Source organism: Eumetopias jubatus, unplaced genomic scaffold, assembly GCF_037043125.1.
Source record: "Eumetopias jubatus isolate StellerSeaLion01/CBP00866 unplaced genomic scaffold, mEumJub1_p1.0 scaffold_7, whole genome shotgun sequence".
NCBI lineage: Eukaryota > Metazoa > Chordata > Mammalia > Carnivora > Otariidae > Eumetopias > Eumetopias jubatus.
This window is the reverse complement of record NW_028274813.1, coordinates 85057305-85075412: the sequence shown is the minus strand read 5'-3', so window position 1 is coordinate 85075412 and position 18108 is coordinate 85057305. Positions and strand designations below refer to the sequence as shown.

At 35.8% G+C, this 18108-nt stretch overlaps 1 protein-coding gene across 6 annotated transcripts in view; it reads right to left on the bottom strand.

The window, feature by feature from the left end:
* The window catches only part of TMEM62 (transmembrane protein 62), a 49623-nt gene that overhangs the window by 12413 nt on the left and 19102 nt on the right, over positions 1 to 18108 (bottom strand). For 5 of the 6 annotated variants that reach the window (XM_088024760.1, XM_088024759.1, XM_088024756.1 and 2 more), the window contains 8 exons: positions 17818 to 17955; positions 15013 to 15058; positions 10812 to 10953; positions 8555 to 8679; positions 8295 to 8417; positions 6035 to 6190; positions 4753 to 4815; positions 3901 to 4060 (listed from right to left, as the gene is read on the bottom strand). In XM_088024760.1, the coding sequence (XP_087880886.1) occupies positions 3901 to 4060; positions 4753 to 4815; positions 6035 to 6190; positions 8295 to 8417; positions 8555 to 8679; positions 10812 to 10953; positions 15013 to 15058; positions 17818 to 17857 (855 nt within the window). In that variant the 5' untranslated portion in view covers positions 17858 to 17955. The remainder of the gene's footprint in view (positions 1 to 3900; positions 4061 to 4752; positions 4816 to 6034; positions 6191 to 8294; positions 8418 to 8554; positions 8680 to 10811; positions 10954 to 15012; positions 15059 to 17817; positions 17956 to 18108) is intronic. The other variant, XM_028126717.2, reaches the window with a different exon arrangement.

The following is an 18108-nucleotide window of genomic DNA, read 5'->3' as shown; positions in this document are numbered from 1 at the left end:
CTTATCTATCTGGGTGCCAAATAGATAAGGGGATTTTTTTCTTTATGGGACTATTCTAATTAATACTCCTTTTACAAGGAGTGCAAATTTGAATACCACCATTGTACACTCTAATGAAACAATGGACCTAGGCCAAGACCATCAATAGCTGCTGGAAATCCTTCAGTGAAAAGCTGATTGGGTACTTCATAATGAATGGAGGGAAAAGCGAGCAGTGTGCTGGAGCTGGTTTGACAGGCTCACAAAAGCCAATTGTTAAATTTTCAGGAATTTTGCAGGCCAGTTGATATGTTGGTAGCTTAAAACCAGCTATGGTAAAAATATTTATACTATGGAAATTGGTATAAATCAGGGAAACACTACAAATCAGGGTTCCCCCTTCAAACCTGTCCCAAGCTGGTGGATAGATACTTACCACCACACCAATGGATAAAGTTAACAACACCTGAATACAATGATCAATCCTAACATTACTAAAAGAGAGACAACCAGATATCACAGACTTCTGATAAGAGCATAAAACACCAAATGAAGTATTCCTGCCAAAAAACAGACTCAAATCTGATCAAACCCCTAATTTAACTACCAGTTATAGAAACTAGAGGGGGTGGAGGAACATGCTGAAGGATATAGAAACTAGAGGGGGTGGAGGAACATGCTGAAGGATACAACATGAATTTAAACATAAATCTAGAATATAGAAAACTCTACAGGATAAAAGATCCAGTTTCCAAAGTTATCCAAAAAATAAGTTGCAAGGAAAAAAAAAAAAAAGAGGGAACCTGTAGATTAAAAGAGACTGAAGAGACAAATCAGCTACATGCAGTATTTGAGCCTTGTTTGGATTCTGATTTGAACCAACCCCATGCATGTCATATATATATATGACTAATTAGGAAAACTGAATACTAGCTAGTTTGATATTAAGGAATTACTATTGATTTTCCAGGTGTGTGATGGTATTATGGTTACATTTTTAAAAAATAGTTCTTTTAGGGATACATACTGTCATGTTACAGATGGAATGACATCATGGTGCAGGGGTATAGATGAAACAAAACTGGTCATGAGTTGGTAACCGTTTAAGTCGGCTAATGGATACATGGGAATTCATTATAGTATTATCTCTTGCATATAATTTTAAAGTTTCCCATCATATAAAAGTAAAAAACAAAAAAGAATTTACACTTGTTTTTACCAGACTTTTATTGCTCAAAATGTTATTTTAAGTTGTATGTTCTTGTTTTAAAGCAGAGTTTTTCTTTAATTTATAGATACAGAGATTTAGAGATATAGAGATTTCTGGAGTCTGCTCTTTCAATTGGCAAAGTAGGCACAATAATCTAAAGTTCTGGTTCTCAAACTTTAGTGCACATCAGAACCACCTGGATGGACTGTTGAAACAAGATTGCTGGGTCCCAACTCCAGAGTTTCTGATGCAGAAGTTTGGTATGGGACCTGAGAGTTTACATTTCTAATAAGTTCCCGGGTGATGCTGATGCTACTAATTCAGGAAGCACACTGAAAATTGATCTAAAGGTCTAGCTGCTACTAGGCTCCTCATTCAATAAAAATAGTGAGCAGGTAAAATATAAGACAATAAATTGATGTTGTCTCTCACAGATTTTTCTGAGACTTATCTATAATATACTGTATTTAAAAGAATAGAACTTGGGGCACCTGGGTGGCTCAGTTGGTTAAGCGTCTGCCTTCAGCTCAGGTCATGATCCCTGCTCAGCGGGGAGTCTGCTTCTCCCTCTCCCTCTGCCCCTGCTCATGCTCGTGCTCTCTCACTCACTCTCTCCTCAAATAAATAATCTTTAAAAATAAAAATAAAAGAATAGAACTTTCCCATTGACGAATGAAGGGACCAAGTTCCCTACTGAATGTTCAGAATAATCTTTTGAAGTTACACATATATAGAAGAAAACAGGTCAGTGGTTTCCTGGACATGAGGGTGGAAGGAAGACAGCTGCAAAAGAACACAAGAAAACTTCTGAGGGTGATAGACTGTACTGATTGTAGTAATGGGCAAGGATATATATGTATGTCAAAATTCACCGAATTCTACTCTTTAAATATGTATAGTTTTTTTGTATGTAAATTATACCTCAATAATGTAAGAAATGTTAAACATGTAAAAAGTATATGTGATTTCACATTTTTACTAGGATTTAATGAAGCAGCCAGAAATGTTTCAAGGAACATGAACTATGTTTTTTTTTCTCATAAAATTATAGAAGCTGGGGTTTTGAGGCAATCCAAGGATTTGGGAGTTCCCCATTCCTACAGTGAGCAGGTCTCCTATGATTGCTCCCACTTCCTCCTCATAACTGTAAAGATAGGGAATAATTTATTCTAGGTGCACTTGTACCTTCAGGTTTTCTTTCAGTGATCCAACTTCTAATAGAAGGGACATTAAGAGTTCATCCCCAGTCATAATTCCTTTCACATCTTCCCCGAGTTTCTTCTGCCTCCAAAGCAGAACACTTCAAAGATGGGTGGCATTGCAAAGTGCCTTTTCTTGCTTCCTCATCTATGAACTGGGGATAAAGCTACCTACCATAAAGGATGGTTATATGGATTAGGTAAAAAATTGTAAGTGTCTAGCATTTCCTTAGAAGGAGCTCAGTAAACAGCTCCTTCCTACTCAAAATCCTTCTCTGTGACACACACACACCACACACACAAAAGATAATGAAAATAATTACATGTGTTTTCTGAAGGATTACTTGGTAATCTTCAAACTAAGACTTAACAATAGAAGATGAAATAGTTAATAACTGTCATCAAATCATCAAGTTGTGGCAATCGATAGATTTTTTTTTCAGAAACTAATTCCTGAGCACAGTATCTCCTAAAGAATTTCACAATATTGACGAAAGTGTCCTATTTTGGTAATGAATGATCACTTGCTACTCTGGCAGGTGCTAGTGAATTAAATGCCCCCAAGCTGAACTGGAATAGCAGGCAGACTGTTACTACATATGCTATCAATGCAGACTCCCCAAACAAACAAAAAAATTCTCTGGGATGCCTTGAAAATTCTCTATCCTAGAGCTTTCAAAATAGTGTCACAATTTTCCTGTACTTAGAGAAAGCAAGCAAAGGCATGGGTACATAAATACGTATTTTCTGACTTATTCTATTATCTTTGGGTATGTTGGGGAATTTGCTCCCATTATTAGAAGACTCTAGCCAAAGTTGAAAGACAATAAAAGAATGATTCCCTGGGGCTCAAAAAGAGGGGACTGTGGCCAGTAGTTACACACTGAGAAGTCTAGTTTTTTGTCTAACAGAATGACTCCTGAGTGCTCATTTCCTGAATATACTAAATCCAGTATATTCAAGTTTGGTTTTTTTTAAGATTTTATTTATTTATTTGACAGAGAGAGACACAGCAAGAGAGGGAACACAAGCAGGGGGAGCGGGAGAGGGAGAAGCAGGTTTTCTGCTGAGCAGGGAGCCCAATGCGGGGCTCGATCCCAGGACCCTGGGATCATGACCTGAGCCGAAGGCAGACGCTTAACAACTGAGCCACCCAGGCGCCCCTCAAGTGTTTTTTTTAGATTTTATTTATTTATTTATTTGAGAGAGAGAGAGAGAGCCAGGGAAGGGGGAGGGGAGGAGCAGAGAAAGAGGGAGAGGGACAAGCAGACTCCACATGAAGCACAGAACCTGACACGGGGCTCAATTGCACAACCCTGAGATCATGACCTGAGCCAAAATCAAGAGTTAGATGCTAAACCGACTGAGCCACCCAGGTGCCCCTCAAATTTTTTAATTAACTTAGTTTCATCTCTATCAATGGACTGAAAAAAAACAAAACAAAACCACAACAGAGTTTAGTGTAGTTACAGCCAAATCATTTATATAGCAAGTTGAAAATTACTAACTTACCTGGACAATTACTTCTATGTTATGTGTCCTGTTACTGTAGTTTCTTGGGTTCCACTTCAGTATGAAAATAGGACCAGATAAATGAATAGCTTGCCCTAAATGAACTCCATCAATCTTAACTGTGACAGAAGTAATGGAGGATAAGGAAAAGGCCAAGACTCTAAAATGAGAACATACATACGCATGTGGTTTTAGATATTTTCACTGTTTTTAGAAAGGAGAATAACTCTATTATAACCTAAAAAAAATATAAATGTAGGCAGAACCATCACACTGTATAACTGTTTATATGACCACTACTCATGATCTGGTTTCTTTCTGAATGGTGGCTTTTGGAGTTATATAATTTAGCAAACCTAAGTTGGTGAGAAATTAGAAACTATTTTTGTACTTTTTAGAAAGGAAAATCAATTTTCTTTTGACAAATAAAACTGGAGTAGATCCAAAGTTCTTTCTGATAAACTCCTGAAGTCCTGATTTTTCATATAGGAAAAGAACACTGGTTAGACATCTTACTTTGTTAATCTCATGTTAATCCTACCATCCACTCATTTGTTTCCCAACTGTCAACAAGATGCAGTATCACAAACAGAGCTAAGGCTACCAAGCCCTTTCAGAGAATACAAAGTGTAAATCAGATATCCAGCTCCTATAAAAAAAAAACCTGAGAGTCACTTCACTGCTGACCAAAAAAAATAAATAAATAAAACAGCTCGATATCATTTTTCCAGATTAATTAGTACATCTTTTTAAAAGTACAATATCCAAAAATGATAAGAGTGCTATGAAATTGGTACTCATTTGCCTGGTAACATTATAAATTAGTATCTGTTTTAAAAAGTAATTGGGTACCTTATGCACTGCTCGTGGGAATGTAAAATGGTACAGCCGCTATGGAAAACAGTATGGTGGTTCCTCAAAAAATTAAACATATAATTACCATGGGATCCAGCAATTTCATTTCTAGATATATACCCACAAGAATTGAAAGCTGAAAGCAGGGATTTGAACAGAATATACCCACATTCATAGTAGCATTATTCACAATAGCCAAAAGGTGGAAGCAGAAGTATCGGCAGATGAATAAACAAAATGTTGTATATACACACAATGGAATATTAGCCTTAAAAAAGCAAAGAAATTCTAACACACTCTACAACATGGAGGAATCTTGAAGATATTATGTTAAAGAAGCCAGCCAGTTAAAGGACAAATACTGTAGGAGTCTCCTTATATGAGGTTCCTAGAGTAGTGAAATTCAAAGAGAGAGACCAGTAGAATGGTGGCTGCCATGGGCTGGGGAAAAGGGTAAATCAGGGAGTTATTGTTGGATGGGTACAGAGTTTCAGTCTTGGAAGATGAATATTCTGATGATGGATGGTGGTGATGGTTGCACAACAAAATCAATATACTTTAATGCCACTGAACTGTATACCTAAAAGATGGTAAAATGGTACATCTTATGTTACATATATTTTACTGCATATTTTTAAAAGAAAAATGATTTTAGTTACAAAAAAAAAGTAATTGGGCAATCTTTATCAACAGTCAAAAAGGAATTCATATTCTTTCACCAAGACTTGCACTTCTAGAACTTTACCTAAAGAAATTATTCAAATGGAAAAAGAATCTACATGCATCAGATGCTCATTCCCAAGTTAGAAAAAAATGTAAGAGTTCACCAGTAAGGTAAGAAAATGGTTAGATAAATTGTGGTACCTTCTCTCTGTTGAGAGATAAAAAGTAGGAATTAAAATAGACTGTGCCCTATCATTACAACTATGTAAAAACATGCCTCAAAGAGAATGCCTGAGAAGGAAGTCAGAAATGTCAGTAACAGCTCTGTTTGGGGTTAGGGGGATTATAGCAATGTAAAACATGAAAATAAAATACACAAAAATTACAGTGGTAGGGTTATGGGTTTCTGGAGGTTTTTTAAATTTCAACAGCTTAAAAAAATTATTTTTTAACTGAATGGGAATAAAGCAGTAAGCATTTTATCTTTATATAATGTTTAGATTGTTGAGAAAATTAAAGTGCAGCATCTCACAGTTTTCACACGGGATTATAGTCACATTGACTTATTCTCCACTAATATCAAACTGAAAGGAAATTCCAAAAAACTGCTACATACCTGATGTGTGTTGAATGAAGAAGTCTTTCTAGTGGTTCATGTCTAGCACAGCTATATAGGAGTGATTTAGGATTAGTGATAAGAACCACAGGCCACTCGTCAAAGGCCAAATCTGCAAAGCTAAAGAGGTCATGATCAAAAGCAAAGATCCGGTACCTAGAGACCAGAGACAATAAGGTAATTTAGTCACTTCACATTATAAGAGGGTATGAAGGTTATACACAGACCAAATGTAAAAATATAAAACTATACTTTCTGAGATCATGAATTTATACAAAGTAACTAATATTGTTTCCCTGTCCTTCTTCCCTTGCCCCTACCGCTTTATAGTTCACGTTTATCACAAATTGAATCTTACTAAGACATAAATTTACTGTGCCCTAGAACAATGCCTGGTACATAGCATGCACGCTTTCATTTTTAAATAAATGCTTGATAAATTAATTCATTTGGTTTTTATACTTTAAGACTGTTTTGAACCTAAGACATTCATCATAAGCCTAATACCTGATATTCCTCATCTCATCAAAAATGCTAATATTAACATAAACACAATCAGAAATCTTTCATTCTTCTTTTAAACCTTTATTTCTATAATTTCAAAGAAATTAACAAAATTTATTTTGGTTTTCTAAATGCATGGTGAGAGGTATAAATATTCATTAAAGAATAACCAAAATTTTATATTTTCTACTTTTTGAACTGAGAAAAGAAATGATTAACTATGGCAGAAACAATAGTGCTCACCAAATACTCCACGTGCTCCCCTGCATTTCCCAGTCTCCCTGGTATTAGGTTGGGACCATGTGACTAGTTCTGGTCAATGGGCTGTAAACAGAAGTGACATGTATCACACTTCTGGTGCAAAGTATTTAAGAGTGGGCATGAGTTCTCCATGCTCTCTTCCCTGCCCTGGGATTGAGGTGTTGAGATAGTGGCATTATGAGATGAAGGAAATCTGAATCCCTGAGTCACTCCATGGAAGAGAGAGTCCCTGGCTCATACCAGATTTACATAAATGAAAAAATAAGCATCTGTTGTGTTAAGCCACTGATATTTTCCAGATTTATTTGTATCCACAACAAAGCCTAGCCTAATATTACTAATATACTTTTAAAAGCTCCTCTACTATCCTAACACAACTTAAATGTTTAAAAGGGCAGGTAAAGGTTAGGTCCTTTCAGTAAAACTCCAGATAAAACCCCAGGGGTGGAACAACAGGAGAGCAGGTGGAAAGAGAAAGAGAGGAAATGGTTTCATGACATCACTTAACTTGTAACTATAGCATTTATAAGAAATAAAGAAGCTGATCAAGGATTAGGAAGGCTATCTGGTAAAAGGTAATCCCAGCCCAGCCCACAACTTCACAGTCATGAATAGACAGGTCTAGCTCAAAGTAATTACAGTTGCCAAGTAATTACAGGCTTCAAGCATAGTTTTAGACAGTTTCTAGCAGAGTCAACCAAAATGAGTGAGTACCTTCCAAGATGTAAAGCTATTTTTTAATTAATGGAAGTAGTTAAAAACAGAAAGAACATATTCAGCTCAAAAAATATTTACTAACATCTTCAGAGAACTGAGTTTGAATAAATTAAATTGTAATTGATAATAGTTCAACAATGAGATGATACTCATCTATATTTAAGCTACTGTACTTAGTTATTCTCAAAATATGTATTTAGTTCTTTTCTCTCTATATATTTAACTATACTGTATGCTTTTGATAAACAGGCTGTGTTTTCTCATAGAAAGACTTTAATCTTAATAAAACCAACTATCGTGTATTTGAAGAACTTAAATCACTAACATAGTAGTAACTACAAAGGTAGATATAAAATTCAGAGGGTGATACAGTTCCAGTTCTAATGTTTCTCTAAGTGTGGTCCATAGAACACCTGGTGGGCTTTAAAAAAAAAAATGCAGGTCCGAAACCAGACCAACACAACCAAATTCTCTGGAGATAGGGCCTCCAAATTGTTATTTTTAATAAGATCCTCCACAATCCTTGTGCACCCTAGAGTTTGAGATCAGCTCCTAATGGATGCATCTTGAAAATCCAACGTAACATAGTGATGGCAAACATAACTGTTGCAATGAGGTTTTTATACACCGACACACATAATATCTATATTACTTTAAAAACTTAGGGAGATCACAAGTTTTTCCTTGACTGGGATCACCCATGGTAGCAATAAGAAAACTATCGTTGTTTTAGCAAAACTTACATGTATAAGTTTATTTTGTGGGGTAGTTCCCTTACCTTCTGTTATCCTTCCAGTCTCCCACCTCAAGTTCCAAAGTGCCCTGGAGGTGACGAGTGTGCAAAACAGGCATCAGCCCACCGAGAGTATGGAGATGCCCACACAAATACGCTGTAGCTGATCTAATCGATGAAAAACGAGCAGAATAAATGAACAGATAACTTGCAATGCCAAACTAATAAAAAGATCTCTTCAGGAGAGCAAGAGTAACATAAAAGAATTACAAGCAATTAATTCTGATTTTGGAAGCCTGCCTCACCTCATTATTGACCGAATTCCAGGTGATGGAGAAAGGATAGTGGATGTTGTATAGTGTCCAAACCAAATACTGTGGTTACTCCGACTACTCTCCTTGGCCAGTAACAGAAGTTCCTCCATCCGCTTCTGAAATGGGAGAAAAACAGAAGGATCTTTCATTAGGGCTCAGGCTGAAATCTACAGATTAAACATCTGCCTTGAAGTTTTATAATAATAAGTATATTATGTCTAAGGCCTAAACCCTACTAATTAATGACCTGCATGGACCTGTATAAATTTCAAACTGTTTTCATATACATTATAATTCATTTGGTCCTAAAAATAACTCTATGCTAAGCAGGGCAAGTATTATCCCCATTTGATAGAGAAGGAAACTGAGAAATAGAGAACAATCTTTAAATGACATAAATTTCTGTCCATTTTTATGACAAAGTTCTTTATAGAAAATAAGAACCATTAATCTCTTCAGCCCTGTATACTACATTGCAATTAATAAAGAGGAATTTGAAACCAAACTTCTAAAATAAGATGTACATATGTCCACAAAAAGCCTGTACCTGAATGTTCACAACAGCTCAACTCAAAATAGCCAAAAACTAGAAACCATCAGTATATCCAAACAATGGAATGCTATGTAGTGATAAAAAGGAAAGAATTACTCAAACACACAATAATATGGATGAATTGTAGAAACAAATCATAGAAATATACTGAGCAAAAGAAGCCAGACACAAGAGTACATACTGTATGATTTCATTTACATAAAATTCTAGAAAAAAAATTAATCTATACTGACAGAAAACCCATCAGTGGTTCTCTAGGATTGGGGTGAAGACTGACTACACAAGAGAACTTTCTGGGATGATAGAAATGTTCTCTCTTGACTGGGGTGACAGTTATACCAGCATATGTATTTTTTGTCAATACGCTTCAAACACTTAAAATGAGTGCACTTTATTGTATGTAAATCATCCCTCATAAAGTTGATTTCAAAAATAACTCGTACAGGGGCGCCTGGGTGGCTCAGTCGGTTAAGCAACTGCCTTCTGCTCAGGTCATGATCCCAGGGTCCTGGGATCGAGCCCCAAGTCGGGGTTCCTCGCTCAGCGCAGAGCCTGTTTCTCCCTCTCCCTCTGCCCCTCCCCGCTGCCTGCACACATACACACACGCCCTGCCTCTCTCTCTCGCTCACTCTCTCAAATAAATAAAATCTTTAAAAAAAATAACTTGTACATGTATAAATATACATTAATTATCTGTAAAGTGCTTATAGCAATGAATTCCTGGACCATACCCTCAGGGTTTCTAATTTGATAAGTCTCGGGGAAAGCCTGGGAATCTGCATTTTACAAGAGTCCAGCTGATTTTCATGAAGATGATCTTTGAGTCGTATCTTAAAAAAACACTGCTCTAAGGAGTAGGCTTTAAAATAATAAGTTAATAAACTCTGTCTAAAGACAGTTGGAGGATAAGAAACAAAATATACCTTCATTAAATAAATGCCTAATATAACACAATGCATTTCACAATATTCTATTCACTTGATTTCAAGGTCTTCTGAACCTTCATATCACTTTGAATCTCTTTCAGCACTTAGCAAATTCTGCCCTTTATTATAGTTATTTCTGCACTAGTCTTATGCCCCTCCACTAGATTAAATATTCTAAGAGGCAAGTAACTTGATCTTATCGCTCTTGTATTCTTCCATGCAGGCACATATGTCTTGCATGTAGGCAGGTGCTCATTAGTGAGCTGACATCTGTTGTACTAAGAAATAATGAGAGGTTCTCATATGTGATTTTCCAGACAGTTTTAATCCAGCAACAGTTTTCACCTAACTTGCTTTAACAGAAATTGATTCACTTCAGTGGTTGCCCTTCTCTTATTAAAATAAATATAGTCCATTAGTTAGAAATGGCAACTATGAGGATTCAGGAATATACCATATAGTATAAAGCTGTACGCCCTGCACCTTGCAAAGTGCATGTTGCACTTAGTATATATTTAATAAATGCTTACTGAATAAATATAAAATGTGAGGTATTTCTTTACAAGATTTGGGGACCAGAAGATGGATAGCAGTGATAATGCGGAAGTAGCCAGTGATTTCTTCTAGCCATACTTGTAACCACAGTAAAATTTTTCTCAAGAATTTCTAAATAGGAACAGTTTACCTAGGATAACCTTAAGTGAGCCACATTTATCCAAGAAAAAACAAAATAGGTTAGCTACAAAGGGAAGTGAGATTTTTACTGTACCTCATCTAAAATTCCAAAGAAATTATAGGGTCTCTTAGGCCCTGGATTTGGGGTGGCATCCAAAGAGATGAAAGAATAGTTGCCAAAGGGAGTACTGTGGACATAATGGAAAGAGCCATCCCTACGTACGGCAGAATATTTCCTAAAAAATACAAGACAGGCAAGTTTTAGTGCAATCATAAAAAAAACAGAATGAGTTTAAATTCCTCCCCATCTATCACACTGTATTTTGCCTCCCTTTGAATATTTCCTAATCTGACAGAGAAATACATAAACTAATCCACAATAAGCTGATGAAAAGAAATTTTAAGGATTTTTCTTCCCATTTTCTATAAAGATTGAAGCAAACTAATGCATAAGTAACCAAACACAAGGTCACCAAGCAAAGCAGAGAAGGAGGCGGCTATTTTAGGCAGTCCACCAAACATTTAAAGAGAGATCAATCAGAATCCAGTGAAATGGTACTTATCCATCATTGAAAAATTTAGTGAGGACCTACGAAGTGCCTAGCAGAATTCTTGGTGTAATGAGATAAAAAAAAAGGTGTTTGTATCTTGAAATAGGACTATAGAGGCTTAACTCACAATAAAGCCTTGCAAAGACGAAGTCATCAAGAAAAATGTTAGGTCTGGGTCAGTAAATGTTTTTCAGTTCCTAAAAATATATCTGTAACCTATACAGGGTATATATTCGGTAATGAAAGTCCTCACTACCTAAGTATCCACAGTGTTCAGGTGTCTATAAGGTTGGAGAGTGAAGAACGGGGGAAAGGGTGGGTAACATAGCACACAGTGTGGGAACTCATTAGTATTTGTTGAATAAATGTGAAGGAAGGTATTATATTACTCAAATGTCAAGACATTATAAGAAAATAGATAAGGCACATATGGAAAAATACAAATAAACTCCTGAAACCTAATGTGCTATCAGGGAGCTATATTTAAGCCACGATAGCCATCAAATATATCATAAAATAAACACATTATCACAGATATTATAATTAAAATGCAATTAGTTCTATTGCCCCTCTTCCCAGTATTTTTAAGTTTTCTATTTTGGGGGGCACCTGGGTGGCTCAGTTAAGTGAGCAACTCTTGATTTCAGTTCAGGTCAAGATCTCAGGGTGATGGGATCCAGCCCTGCACTGGGCCTGGCACTCAGCACGGATTCTACTTATCCCTCTCCCTCCACTCCTCCCCGACTCGCATGTGCCCACACGTGCACACACTCTCTCTCTCTAAAACAAATAAATAAATAACAAAAGCTTTTAAAAAAAATAAAATTTTCTATCTTGAGGTTTTTTTTTTTCTCTCGTTAAAATTTTTATTTATATTTTTCCTGCTTAACTTGTTTTCAGTTATTTAGGATCTTTTTTTTTCTTTTAAGACTTTATTTATTTATTTGACAGAGAGAGCGAGAGAGCACAAGCAGGGGGAATAGTGGAGGGAGAGGGAGAAGCAGGCTTCCCGCGGAGCAGGGAGCCCGATGTGGGGCTCGATCCCAGGACCCTGGGATCATGACTTGAGCCGAAGGCAGACGTTTAACCATCTGAGCCACCCAGGCACCCCTCTTTAGGATCTTATAATCTCACATATATTGTTTCCTTTCCTACATTTTTAATACATTAAAACCCATTATCTAAAAATAAACCCAACTATTTGAAAGTAGAGATTAAACTATATGATAGCTATTAACATTTTTTGAATTCTGGATTTTGACATTCTCTGGGGCATTCTTAAGATCAAGATTTAGCTTTAAGCTTTTTTGTTCAGGCTGATATATCTGTAATGTCCATATCTCTGGCTGTTTATTAAAATGCTTTATTGGGGCACCTGGGTGGCTCAGTTGTTAAGTGTCTGCCTTCGGGTCAGGTCACGATCCCAGGGTCCTGGGATCAAGCCCCACATCAGGCTCCCTGCTCCGCAGGAAGCCTGCTTCTCCCTTTCCCACTCCCCCTGCTGTGTTCCTGCTCTTGCTGTCTCTCTCTCCCTGTCAAATAAATAAATAAAATATTTTTTAAAAATAAAATAAAATGCTGTTTATTAAAAATTCAGATACAGTTTAGGTGGTTAGAAACAAAAATATAAAGGTAAGAAACTTTCAAGTGACTAATAGCTTTACCCTCCCAATAACCAGTCAGACCCAAAGTCCTGTTAATTCTTCTTTGAAAATGTTTCCTAGTTCCATTCCACAGTCACCATCAAAGATACAAATAGATAAGAGAAAATGAAAGATTTTCATCTCTGACCTTTTCCTTTCTCACATTAAAAACAAAGGACAACTTCATCCTCCAAGTTACAGTGACTCTAATTATACGCTAACCAATGCTGTTTGACCTGCCATCCTCCAGCTGATGACACTGTCCCCGTATCTATGGACTCTGTTAGATAGATATGTCTCCTATTCATTTCAAGCCCTTCCACATCATGACTGGACTATTACAGGACTCTCCTATTTGCTCTACAAAACTCCAATCTCCCTGTTTTTTTCCTTATTATCCCTATCTTTTCTCTTTTTTGTTGTGTGATTGCCCTTTATAAAATATTATTTCATTATTTGACTTGTCTCCTTAGGAATCTGTACTGGATTATGAACCATTACACAACACATCTAAATTTCTACACCTGTCACTTAAGACCTCCATAAATTGGCTCTAAGCTACCTACCCAATGTCATACCAGTCCTCAAAATGATCTTTTATTCTGGTGATACCAGTTACCTTACTGTCCCTAAAAGCTCATTCTAACTTTTAAAATTATGTGGTTTTGCCTAAAATATACCCCTCAAAATTTCTTACTTCTCCAAATGCAACCCTTCTTTTAAGACTGAACACAAGTTTTACTTCTTTTATTAAATCCTAACTTGCAACTAGGTAGATATATAAATTCAGAAGATCTAATGCACAGCATAGTAATTATAATCAACAATACTGTTTTATAAGCTTCAAAGTCACTAAGAGACTAGATCTTAATTATTTCTACCACAAGAAAATGATAATTATGTGATAGTGATCGAGGTATTAGCTAACTCTATGGTGGTCCTCATATCGCAATATATATATGTATCACATGAACATGTTGTACATCTTAATCTTATACAAAGTTATATTGCAATTATATCTCAAAAATAAGATAAAGTCTCCTCTAGGTCCAGCCCATGCTGACTTCTGCCCTTTCCGATTTCTCATAGTGATTATCATGTCTACCAAATAATGTAGCATTTCATCAGTCATCCCTTAATGTTCTTTTCTAATTGTTTCCCAAACAATTCTTATCTCTCTTAACTGGACTTCCTTGAAGATAGAGGCCATAGTTTTTCATATTAGCTCTTGTATCTCTCACGCTATCCAGCTAACAATGGGCTCTCAACAAATTCTCACTACTTGAGTGATGGACAATGTAGGACAAAGCTGTGGACTATCCTAGAACTAGAAGTGAAATTGCAACTAAAAGAATCCCAACACATTGAAACTAGAGAACTGGTTTTCTAATGCAAAGAGCCTTCCATAGTCATAGCCTTTTTCACATTCATGGCATATAAAGAAAATTTTAATATTTCTGTGACAAACTGGGTGACCAACTGGGCGCCTCAGCCACTGCAGAGGCTGAGAGCATCAGTTTCTCAGTATTCCTAAAATCTACAGTACTCTCCTAACAAGCTCTAATCTAAGTGACTTCTGATGTATAGCATGGTGACTACAGTCAAACACACTCTATTATATATTTGAAAGTTGCTGAGAGTAGATTTTTAAAGTTTTTATCACAAGAAAAAAGATTTTTTTAATTATGTATGGTGATGGGTGTTAACTAGACTTATTGTGGTTACCATTTCACAAGACATACAACTCTTGAATCATTGTGTTGTATACCTAAAATGAATATGTTATATATCAATTATATCCAAGTAAAAAAAAATGACTAATAAAAATATGACTTCTGCTAAGTATCAATGGCCAAAAAAAAAGTTTGTGTGAAATATTTAAAGTATCATTAGCCAATAAAAAGCATAAAGTATATGAGATAAAAGGAATTAAAGGAAAGAAAAAGTCTTGGGGGGAAAAAAGGAACTGAATCTGTCATACACACATACACAAAAATTCTAAGTTACTAGAAGTTCTGTTAAAAAATGTTTCACCCATTCATTGACTTGACTGCACTCCCCTTGTACTACTTCATGGTCTGTATTCTGTTCACTACAGTACCTGTAATAATTCTCGACACTCTCCAGACTTGGAATGTTGAATGCATCTAATTAAAAAGAAAAGAGCAATGAATCACTAAATTCTACTCCTGAAACCAATCAATATTACACCATATGTTAACTAACTAGAATTTAAATAAAAATTTGGAAAAAACAAAAACCAAAAAAGCACATGGAAAAAAAAAAGAGCAAACATCATCTATATTAAAAAGAAAAATACAAACATCTTAATGACTAAAGAAAAATGACAATATTTTCAATAACATCTCTAAATGGCAGAATGCCAATAAATTAGCCTGATAGTTTTTAAAACTTGGTAACAGAATTCAGATTATCTGGAAACTAATTTAAGGCACCCCATATACTGGAGAATAAGAAATACTTTGATATTATGTACTATTCAGAATAAATCAATTTGCCGTTGTAAGACTGGACTGTTGCTGCTGTTTTAATCATGACTGATACATGGATCCATGCCAAGTGTTTCTAAACAGCTAATCACTTTGATAACAGGACCTAAGACCGTCTCTTCTTAAATCTTATAGAGATTCAGTAAGAAAGGAGTTATATAATGGTAAGGAGTAAGGTAAAAGATGTCACAGAACACTTATCTGGAAATATAATTATTTCATTGAGCTTGATTGCCTGCTTGCAATAACTAAAATTACTTACCAGCTTGGAATTCCAAGAATCCACTATATTTCTAGTAACTTCAGAGAATAAGCTGTTAAGTCCAATTTTCCTCTTACTACGTAAGAGAACTACAGTTATAGTTAAATCTTAATAAAAATTAGTTTCCTCCTATCTTAACACAATATATAAACATATCTATCTATCTATCTATATATATACACATACTATAAGCCTTTGTGCTTATACAAGTCAAATTAGATTATCATGACCTCCAAAGGACAAGCTCTGTTCACAAGATCTCATCTTGAAATAAGTCAGTAGTTTGGCTTAGTCAGTAGATTGACTAATGCTGTTAAAAAATAAACTTCTTTATTATGTACAGACTTGCTTTTATTGCAAAAGAATTTGACCTGTACCACTAATTAAGATCAGGAAAAAAGGGAAATGTAAATTCAGATCTTATAATGGGGTTATGTCCAGACAAATCCATTTTAAGTGGCAAATATTTAAATAGAAAATGCATTTTATGCACTGAACCTATTGAACATCAGAGCTTAGCCTCGCCTACCTTAAACATGCTCAGAATGCTTACATTAGCCTATAGTTGGGCAAAATCATCTAACACAAGGCCAATAAAGTGTTGAATATCTCATGATGAATATCTGAGAGTGAAAAACAGAATGATAGCATGGGCACAGAATAGTTATAAGGTTAATGGCTTTTTACCCTGGTGATCGTGTTCAGCATAACCAGAGTTTCATACTGCATATCGCTAGCCCAGGAAAAGATAAAAATTCAAAATTCGAAATATAGTTTCTATTGAATGTGTATCACCTTCATACACTGTAAAGTTGAAAAATCGTAGGTCTCAGCTCAGGTCATGATCCCAGAGTCCCATGGAGCCCTGCATTGGGCTCCCTGCTCAGCAAGGAGTCTCCTTCTCCCTCTGCCACTCCCTCTGCTCATGCTCTCTCTCTCTCACACTTGCTCTCTCTCTAATAAATAAAATCTTAAAAAAAAAAAAATCGTCGGTCAAACCATCGTAAGTTGAACCATCATAAGTTCAGGACCAGACTTACAGGGTACACCAGAGAAAGCTATAAGCCAGATATCCCATCATCAATTAATAATTCCTAGCTGCTTTGTAAGAACTATTTATAAAGGGCATTTTCTGATCAAACCAAAACTGTGTATTTTACCAGACAGAATTATCTGTTTAAAATGATAGTTTTAAAAATATATATAATTAGGCACACAGCAGCAATTAATAATCAAATGAAGGAGACAAAGTACTTAACAACTAATAAGAAAGTCAACCTTTATAAAACAAACCTACTGTTAGGACACTTTGCTGAAGAGTTCATTTCCTTACTAACAAGACAATAATAATGTAAAAAATGTGAAAGGATTATCCATTTCTCCCCTCATACATAGAGATTTATTTGCAATTTTAATTTTTTAATGTATACACAGTAAAATTCATTCACTGTAATGTATAGTTCTTTGGTTTTTGACAAATGCACAGTCATGTATCCACTGCAATGGAGATACAGAACAGTTCCAACATCTCCCAAAGTTCTCCCATGATGCCTCTTTGTAGTCGGCCTATCCCCCCACCCTCAACCCTTGGCAACCACAATCTGTTCTCTATAGTTTTGCCTTTTCTTGAATGTCATATAAATGGAATCATACGGTATATAGACTTACGGGTGGTGGCTTCTATTAGCAAAATGTGTATCTATTGATCTATATGTATGTATTTATGTATGTGGTGTGAATGTATATACGTATGGACTGATTGATTGTAGGCTGCACACCCAATGTGGGGCTTGAACTCATGACTTTAGATCAAGGGTTGCATGCTCTACCAACTGAGCCAGCAAGGAGCCCAAAATAGTTATACTTTTAAACACCCTCCTACATAGGTTTTGCTAGAAGCATTTCTTCATGTAAAGAAGAAATGACCATCCCAACTTTCCCATCAAAGGCTAAAAGTGACATCTGAAGTTTTAAAATCATATAATATAGTTGTATTTCAGAGTTGCGGCCTTCAGTCTAACTAAAACTATGTTACAATGTTCCCATTTTATAATTTTATATTCTAAATTGGAGAATCTAGGCTCTTGAAGGGAAAAAAATCTAGTTTTAATTATATGTGGGTCTTGACTCTTACCATGATTTCCTTTAACATCGAGCCACTTGGTTTTTTCCATGACCCTTGTCTTCTTCAGAATACCCTGGTAAGTTTGCCATTCTACCTCATGCTGCCTGGATCCCAAGTGTTCCTTTGTTTTGGCATCAGTCAGGTCTCCTGTAGATTTACATAAGACTTGAATCACAATGCAAAATAAACCCAAGGGGGTTAAAAATGTTTTTAAATGCACTTTGAAGGAACAAAGATACTTAAGTACTCAACATGTACAAGCATAACAACTTGTAAGTCCATCTATGTCCAAAGCGAGCC